General features: G+C 44.5%; 1 protein-coding gene across 1 annotated transcript; it reads left to right on the forward strand.

Moving 5' to 3' along the window:
• Positions 1 to 238: 238 nt before the first annotated feature.
• On the forward strand, positions 239 to 6,818 carry LOC119647787 (tumor suppressor candidate 3). Its single transcript, XM_038048978.1, has 4 exons — positions 239 to 443; positions 5,300 to 6,026; positions 6,198 to 6,360; positions 6,433 to 6,818. The coding sequence occupies exons 1-4, from the start codon at positions 357 to 359 to the stop codon at positions 6,446 to 6,448; spliced, it is 993 nt and encodes a 330-aa protein (XP_037904906.1). The 5' UTR covers positions 239 to 356; the 3' UTR covers positions 6,449 to 6,818.
• The last annotated feature ends 1,951 nt before the right edge of the window (positions 6,819 to 8,769 follow it).

Genomic DNA, 8,769 nt, shown 5'->3' on the forward strand with positions numbered 1-8,769 from the left:
ACGGATGCAGTCTGCCATGAAGTTGGATGCTCGTCAGGGTTGATTTGAAATTTAATCAGCTGGCACAATTCTTGTTAATTTGCGTAGTTAAACTTGCGGACTTTAACATATAAATAACAAAGAACGTAATGGACATGTTTGAGTTTGCAGGATATCCATTGGAAAGACAATTAACTACCTCGCTCTCATCAAACCCTCGATACTAAAGTATGCGTTGCCCCGAACCCAACCAGCTTGACACCTGTCAACGTCACTTTGGCTCAAGTGAAAATCTGTTGACAGTCGGTGTTGCTTGTAGTGTTTCTGATTAGATTTTCGACTGTTGTGGCCCCGCGTTTCGGATCCTAGATATAAGGATGTTGTTGATAAGATCGTTAATAGTCACCCTCTTGATAGTATGTGCCTCGATCGTATTATCAAATGGACAAGGGAAGGCGCCGAAGGTAATTTTCTCTTTGTTTTTGTTGTAGGTTACGTGTTTCGGGACACGTCATATGCCGGCCGATAAGATTTCCACCCGAAGAAAATCCATATTTTCCTATTCAGGTGGGCTAATCAGGAATCTGATTAGATTGTGAAGTTTGTACACCTCCGCTGGTATGGAATGAAATTCGCTTATATTTGGGGATGTTGCAATGAATACACCGTCTTGGTATTCTTGGAGGGAAACGCATGGGGAGAGAACACCCTTTCTGAGATTATCGAAGAATTTGTGTGTGTGGCAGACTCGATGGGTGGATTGCTTGTCAAGATTTCTATTTACCAGCCCCTTATAATGGCGGGGCAGTGCAGTTCAACCCGAGAACTCTGACGTGTGGCTCCCAATTAGTTGAGTTACCCTTCAGTTCAGTGTTCTTAGAGGGCCCTGTAATGAGCGTAATAGATTTAGATAGTCTAGTGACCATCCTGAGTGGCCAAGATGACCTAAAGGGAAGAGCTATCCCAAAACCTAAAAGAAATTGGCTAATTGGACCGTCAAGGCATGCCTGCAAATACTGAAGCTCCATCAAAACACTCGGCTGACACGCTCTTATACGCCACTGTGCTAGCCAGGCTCGGGAATGTAGAGGGGTCCTTTGAGTGCTTCAATCCCTCACATGTCATTATACCAAACTAACGTGTCTGTACCAATGCATGGGACCGCACCGGATCTAACAATCACCAAACAAACAAGGGAATTCGCGACAGCCTAGCGAGTTAAAACAGAACGCGAGTTGAACTTGGAAAATATAAAAAACGGCTCGACCGCGCGCGTGGAGCCGTAAACCTCCGGACCCGAGCGCCGCAATTGAAAAATTAAAGATGCACGACGGACCACAGCCTCAATCACTAAAGCGGATAAAGTGGAAATAATGTCGGGGCGGGTACAACATCTTACCGCCCCTTGTTGCAGCAGAGATTCGTCGAGCGTTCTCGCAATTCGCGCTATATTACTTGCAGCCACACATTCCCAACCACCATCAGGGGACGTGTTCGGCTTGTCGACTTGTTCGGCGGAAAGTGGGGACCGAGAGTCGATAGGGGCAGAGGCGGCGGGATCACCAACACGACGCCGCACTGCATGCAAACAGTTTCAGTACTCGATGGAGCACTCTTCTCCAGCGTTCCGGAAGAATTCTAGGGAGCGTCTATAGAATTCTCGGAAATAGATTCTTTGAATAGATCAGGTATTCCCGTGCTCTATACACCTACAGCAACTCCGAGAGTTTTGCTTCAAATCAATGATGAGATTGCATCTCGGCTGTGTGCTGATATGTTTCTGCTGCAATTACAATCACTTTTGTATTGTGGTGCATGCATGGTCAGAAGATTCGCTTTCGCCTTATTGGTTAGAGTGACCGAAGAGATCTACCATGGAAAATTCGTCTGGAACGTCGGCGGGACTTAGACAGGGCATTGCTAGACTGATTCAGATCAACATTGGGAATGCCAGCAGGCGGCTGAGAAATAAACTGCAGAAGTTTTACGGAAACTATGCCATCCCCAGTGGAACACTCGTAGTTTAAATTCTGGACATACTAAAGCAGAAACTTTTTGTCATATGCAGTCGGTTACAACGGTATGACGAAAGTCACTCGAGACGTGCCCAGAATGCAACTTACGCGAGGAACCAGTGGAGTTTTTTCAGATCAGAGGTGGGCTTTGGGGGTTACCCGCCCAGCATGCTGAGTGGATCACCGCCGAAGGCACGCGCCATGCCAATACGCCTGGCATGAATTCTGCGGATGTTGCCGAAGAGGAAGTTTGACGAGCTATAAACAGCTGGAAGAGCCCTGGTCTAGATCGGGTGCAGTCGGTTGGCATGTAGCATAAATCAGGTAATTAGTCGGCCGGAGGAATTTCCACCGTTCCTCACTGCGGGGAATTACCTACCTTGTTCCCAAAAAGGATACGGTGCAGGCACCCGCGGATGCAAGACCGATTACTCGCTTACCAACCCTCTACAAATTCATAACGTCCATTATTAGTGGAAGGGTTAATGCGCATCTCGAGATCAACAACATTCTGTCCGAGGAGCCAAAGGGCTGCCGAATTGATCCTAATCGATGTCCTACAATCTGTGTCGCATTGATCCCAAATTAATAAATTTTTTGGCGACAGTCATGGAAGGGTGCTGATATCTCAGAGTCCAGGGGGGGGGGGGGGGATGAACCTCGTGACATCGGAGGTAGGGGCGTGGTGACGTAGCACAACATCACCGCCAAGTCGACTAACTGCGCGCTTAATTTTACAGTAAAGAGCAGGCAGATTGTGGACTGACTCCACTTGAAGAATCGATCTTTCAATCCTCTGAGTGGGGTGAAGTCGGACAAAGACCGGATCGATGAACGGAAGTCGAAGGCAATGCGCGGAAAAAATGTGAATTCCCTCTGGCAGCTGGAGAGCTCTTTGCTGAGACGGAGGGAAGCTTATAAAAAGCTCATCATGAAAGAGCGGGTAGAGAACGACCGGTGCAGAATGTGTGGTTCGGCGTTAGAGACTTTGGACCATCTCCTTTCTGGTTGCATTGTTATGGCACCGGTGCAATACACGAACAGCCGTAATGTTGTATGTAAGGTGATCCATCAAAACCTTGTATACAAGCATGAGCTGATCACGCGAACATATCCGTTTTACCAATATGAGCCGTACTTGATAGTTCTTCTTACCGCATGTATTGGGACCGGCAAGTATTAACTGATCGCTATATTCCACACAACAAACCTGACGGGCTGTTAGTTGATAAGACGGGTCATTATCATCATCAACCGCGCAACAACCGGTATCCGGTCTGGGCCTGCCTTGATAAGGAACTCCAAACACCTCGGTTTTTGGCCGAGGTCCTCCAATTCGACACCTCTAAAATCTGTCTGGCGTCACGCCATCGCTCCATCTCAGGCATGGTCTGCCTCGTCTTCTTTTTCTATCATAAATATTGCCCCTATAGACTTTCCGGGCTGGATCATCCTCATCCATACGGATTAGGTGACGCGTCCACTGCAACCTGTTGAGCCGGATTTTATCCACAACCAAACGGTCATGGTATGGCTCATAGATTTCGCTGTTATGTAGGTTACGGAATCGTCCATCTTCATGTAGGGGGCCAAAAATTCTTCGGATGATTCTTCTCTCGAACGAGGCTAAGAGTTTGCAGTTTTTATTTTGCTAAGAACCCATGTCTCCGACGAATACATAAGGATCATAGCCTTGTACAGTAAGAGCTTTGACCCTATGGTGAGACGCTTTGAGCGAAACAATTTTTGTGAGGTGAAATAGGCTCTGTTGGCTGCTAACAGCCGTGCGCGGATTTCATGGTCATAGCTGCTATCTGTTGTGACTTACGACCCTAGATAGCAGAAATATGAGATCTCAAAATTATAGTCTCCTATCTTTATTGTTTTCGTTTGCCAAATGCGAATCGATGTTGTTCGCTCTTTCGGTTTTAGCGCCACCATATACTTTGTCTTACTTCATTAATGTGCAGCCCAAGATTCGCGCCGCCTGCTTGATCTGCATGAAGGCAGTTTGTATGTCTCGGGTCGTTCTTTCCATAATGTCGATATCGTTAGTATAGCCCAGTAATTGGGTGGACTTAAAAAGGATCGTGCCCCTCGCATTTACCTCATCATCAGTGATAACTTTTTGCAGGGCCAGGTTAAAGAGGATACATGATAGGGTATCCCCTTGTACGTAGCTTTGTAATCGGTATTGGTACTAAAAATCAAAGGTGTCAAATTTAGTACCGTTTGAAGTTTATCAGTACGTCACTATTTTTCCTCATTTTTTTTTACCTTTTTAGTTAAATAGTTACTCCCCAGTACTCTTCAACACAAACCGAAACGAAATTAATGTTTGGCAATATCACTTTTCGTGAATGATAAAAAGTTTTCGTAAAATAGGTCGAAAGGAAAGAAGGAAAGAAACAAAAGAGAAAAAAAATCAGTCTCAGCTGACTTAAGCCAGAAATGCTAGGCGGTTTTTTCTGTGGGCCACCCATAACGTTTTTGCAGATTAATACAAGGGATCGAACAGCATGTGATAACCGATTGAAGGCCTGTATCAGTAGTGCTGATAGAAGAGACCTAGACTCAGATTCTTCATCAATATCCGATCAAAGTTTATTTTTTACTTTCTTTAGTTTTTTCTTTGCTTTATAATTGGTTGTCATGGTATTATTATTACTAGTTTAAATTAATAGGCGTCTGGTACCCAGATTTCTCCATATATGCCTACATCTTAGTAGTTGTGACTTTCAGCGCGCTCCACAGTCGGCGTTCTTCGTGATCGACTCAATCCAAAATTTACAGGAGTGTTGGACGTCCTATCGTCCTCTGAGTGCTGGCCGGCTATAAAAGACAATGAAGGGTGCCTCGCGATAATAGAGGCGAAGATATTGCGTTGGTCCTGTGGGATCACGGTGATCACATTTGAAATGAGAATGTCGCGATCGATATGGGGTTGCCTAGGACGTAGAAAAATTGCGAGAGAGGCGTTTTCGATAATATGAATATATAATTCACTCTAAAGGGAACCCACTTGCCAACTTTGGTCTGATATCAAAGTCGGTGGGAAACGGCCAAATGGCCGACCGAAGCGACGATAGTTGGGTACGCTAGATGGTGATTTTAAAGCTCCTCGACTTCAGCTGAATTAGACCTTTGACCGAGCAAAATAGAAATAGCTTGAGCGCAGCATCACTCGTTGCGATCGACAGGGCCTTCAATTCGTTACGTCCATTTCTCGAATGTACAGATTTTACTCTTTACATAATATTTAGTTAGGCTTAGTAAATTCCTAATGTTTTGATTGTCTATTACAGCAAGGATTATCACTATCCGAAAAAGTTCAAAATCTTCTTGATATGAACGCAAAAAAATCCGTCCTCAAACTCAACGGTAATAAGTTCCGTGAATACGTTAAACAATCGCCCCGCAATTATTCTGTTATTATAATGCTTACGGCCTTGGCTCCATCACGGCAGTGCTCAATATGTCGACATGCTCACGACGAGTACACAATTGTAGCGAATTCATACCGCTACTCACCCGTTTACAACAACAAGCTATTTTTCGCCATGGTCGATTTCGACGAGGGATCGGACGTTTTCCAAATGTTACGACTGAACACGGCACCCGTGTTCATGCATTTCCCACCGAAAGGAAAGCCAAAGGCAGCTGACACCATGGACATTCACCGAGTCGGTTTCTCCGCAGAAGCTATTGCCAAGTTTGTGCAAGAACGAACTGATATTCAGATTAGAGTCTTCCGGCCACCGAATTATTCAGGAACTGTTGCAGTTATTACGCTTGGAGCACTGTTGGCTGGATTCTTGTATTTGAGGAGGAATAATTTGGAGTTCTTGTACAACAAGCAGCTGTGGGGAACGTTAGCAGTATTATTCTGTTTTGCGATGATCTCAGGCCAAATGTGGAATCATATAAGGAGCCCACCGCTGGTCCATAAGAGTCAGAATGGAGGAATCGCTTACATACATGGTTCGTCGCAAGGACAACTGGTCATTGAGACGTACATTGTGATGTTTTTGAGTAAGTAATTTGGCTTCTGCTTTATAGTTTCTCTAAAATCCAAAGTTTTTGCATTTGTGGCTCTTGAATCAATTTAACTTTTCGTTCGATTACATTTATTCTATTTTCGTGTTTATTACAATAATTGGATCTTACGATTTATAAAACTTCACAATCTTTCCTCTCCCTTAGATGCAATGATCGTCATTGGAATGATTCTACTGACAGAATCTGGTTACCAGTCAGAGTTGCGTAAAGGACGCATCATGGTCATTTCCGGCCTATGTCTAGTCGTCATATTCTTTTCAATATTATTATCAGTTTTCCGATCGAAAGCACAAGGTTACCCTTACAGGTAAGACTCCCTCTCAGCCACATCAATTTCAATCTCTCCAACGATTTTCTAATTTTCCTCTTCTCTTTCCAGTTTCCTCTTCAAATAGGATTAAACAGAATCTTTTATATTTATAGAATTCGTGAAAGATTCGCTATTTTTTCTCTAGTTTGTTGTAAAAATTGAAATTCCAAATGAGGATATATAATACGGAACATTTAAGCAAGGAGAACATAGTGGTATAGTGCAAGTGTTGTGTGACAATAATATGATTGAGGTTCATTCAACGTTCAAATTCGCATTTGGGTTCACTTGGTAGTTTCCATTTTGTTTTCATTGTTGCATGTCTAGTTACTGAGTTATTTTCAACGGAAATAAAAACAACAAATTATCAAAAATGATGTAAAATTATTGTTGTAAAATAGGATTTACATTTTTTCTCTGCGTGTCTTTTGAATAATAAAAAAGAATAAACAATATTCACTGAATCTTTTATTTTCTTTTATTATAGAAAGGGGAATCTAAGGCGGGGCGTAAATTGAGATACAGCTTGGTGAGGTAATCTGGCTCACCGTGAGTTTTAGTGAATACAACAACGAATGGGTTGCAAAGTTATGTTAATGCAGCAATTCTCACCTGCACGAAATGAAAATTTTATCTTCAAATGTGGCTGGTTCCTATAATGGGGCTATGGGCTTGAAATCCGGTATTTAGGGATAACATTTTTTAGCGTTTGGTGGTCAAAGGGTAGTATAGGTCCCAGGGCGAAACGTGGATTGGTACCCATAACGAAAAGCTGCAGGCGAAGAAGGATGAAGGCGAATCTCCCGCGCCTAAAAACGGGACAAATTGTATCAACTGGTTCTCCAGGTTGGCGGTTGGGTAGGGCTAACAATCTTACACGGAAAACCGATGTTACGAAGCCACGAAAGGAGCCTCGGACAGGATGGAACGAACACGGGAACGACAACGGATTAGCGATTTGCGCATTTTCTCATGGAACGTGCGCTCCCTGTACAAAGATAAAGCTGATGAGCAGCCAGCCGATACCCTGGCCCAATATAGGGCTGATATAACAGCGTTACAAGAGATGCGATGGAAAGGGACCGGTTTCCTGGAGAAGAGCCGCTACTCCATACATTATAGCATGTGATCGGAGTAGGTTTCTTAGTCGGCCCAAAAATGAAACCTGCTGTTATCGGCTTTGAACACATAAGCAAACGCCTATGCACTCTGCGCTTTCGAGGCAAGTTTAGAAATATAAGCCTCATTAATGTTCACGCTCCTACGTAGGATACTGCAGAGTCGGAGGAGGATACCTTCTACGGGGCAGTAGAACGAACCCTCGAAGCTTGTCCCAGATATGATATCAAAATCATACTTGGGGATTTTAACAGCCAAGTAGGGAAGGAGCCCGTATTCAGACGATACGTTGGCTCCCATAGCTACACGAAAAAACAAATGATAACGGACTGCAGATTATTCAATTAGCAGGGTCACACGAAATGGTTGTCGGAATTACCTGGTTTGCGCGGAAAGCGGTCCACAAACATACTTGGGCCTCTCCAGACGGGACCACTTTCAACCAAATTGACCACGTGTTCATCGAACGCCGCCACCTCTCAGCCTTGATGAATGTCAGAACATATAGGGGGGCCAATATAGATTCGGATCACTATCTCGTTGGCATGGTGCTCCGAGCTCGAATAACAATACCACCTAGAATCCCCTCTGACAATCAGGTGAGAGTGAACACTGAAGCCATTCACAACAGAGTGCTCCGCGGCACCTATAAGAGGGAAGTGGATGCCGCAATAACCGCAGTCAACCGAGGACCTGGAGATGAAGCATCAACAAATGATCTTCACAATCACCTGAAGAACGTTATCATGGATACGGCCACAAACACACTTAGCCCCAGCCGCAAAAGGAGTCGGAACGGCTGGTTTGACGATGAATGTAAGCTAGCAACGGAACGGAAGAATGCCGCATACCGAGTAATCTTGCATTCTCAAAGAACGCGGGCACACGCAGAGACTTATCACGAACTCCGTTGAGCGGAGAAGTGATTTGACAGACGGAAAAAGGAAGCCTGGGAGAACCAACAAATCTGTGAACTAGAAAAGTACAGGGAGCAACCGTACCAGGCGCGAAAGTTTTACCAACAAGTCGGCAGGATGGAGCCTTATACACCTCGATGCTCATCCTGCCGAGACAAAGAGGGAAATCTGATTTCCGACAGAATGGGCATATTGGAGTGATGGGTTGAGTACTTTGATGAGCTACTGAACAACCAGAACATCGGCGAGTTGGAGGTTCCGCCAACTGAAGACCACGGACAAATACTGCCACCACCAAGTGCAATTCATCGGCTAAAAAATCATAAGTCGCCAGGAGCCGATGGAATTACAGCCGAATTGGTTAAATATG

The sequence above is a fragment of the Hermetia illucens genome, chromosome 2 (genome assembly GCF_905115235.1).
Source record: "Hermetia illucens chromosome 2, iHerIll2.2.curated.20191125, whole genome shotgun sequence".
Lineage (NCBI taxonomy): Eukaryota > Metazoa > Arthropoda > Insecta > Diptera > Stratiomyidae > Hermetia > Hermetia illucens.

Bases quoted from the DNA above. Each gene is read 5' to 3' on its own strand.
- LOC119647787 (XM_038048978.1), top strand. From the start codon at position 357: ATGTTGTTGATAAGATCGTTAATAGTCACCCTCTTGATAGTATGTGCC. The intron at 444-5,299 runs GTAATTTTCTCT...TGTCTATTACAG, and splicing joins GACAAGGGAAGGCGCCGAAG to CAAGGATTATCACTATCCGA. The intron at 6,027-6,197 runs GTAAGTAATTTG...CCTCTCCCTTAG, and splicing joins GTACATTGTGATGTTTTTGA to ATGCAATGATCGTCATTGGA.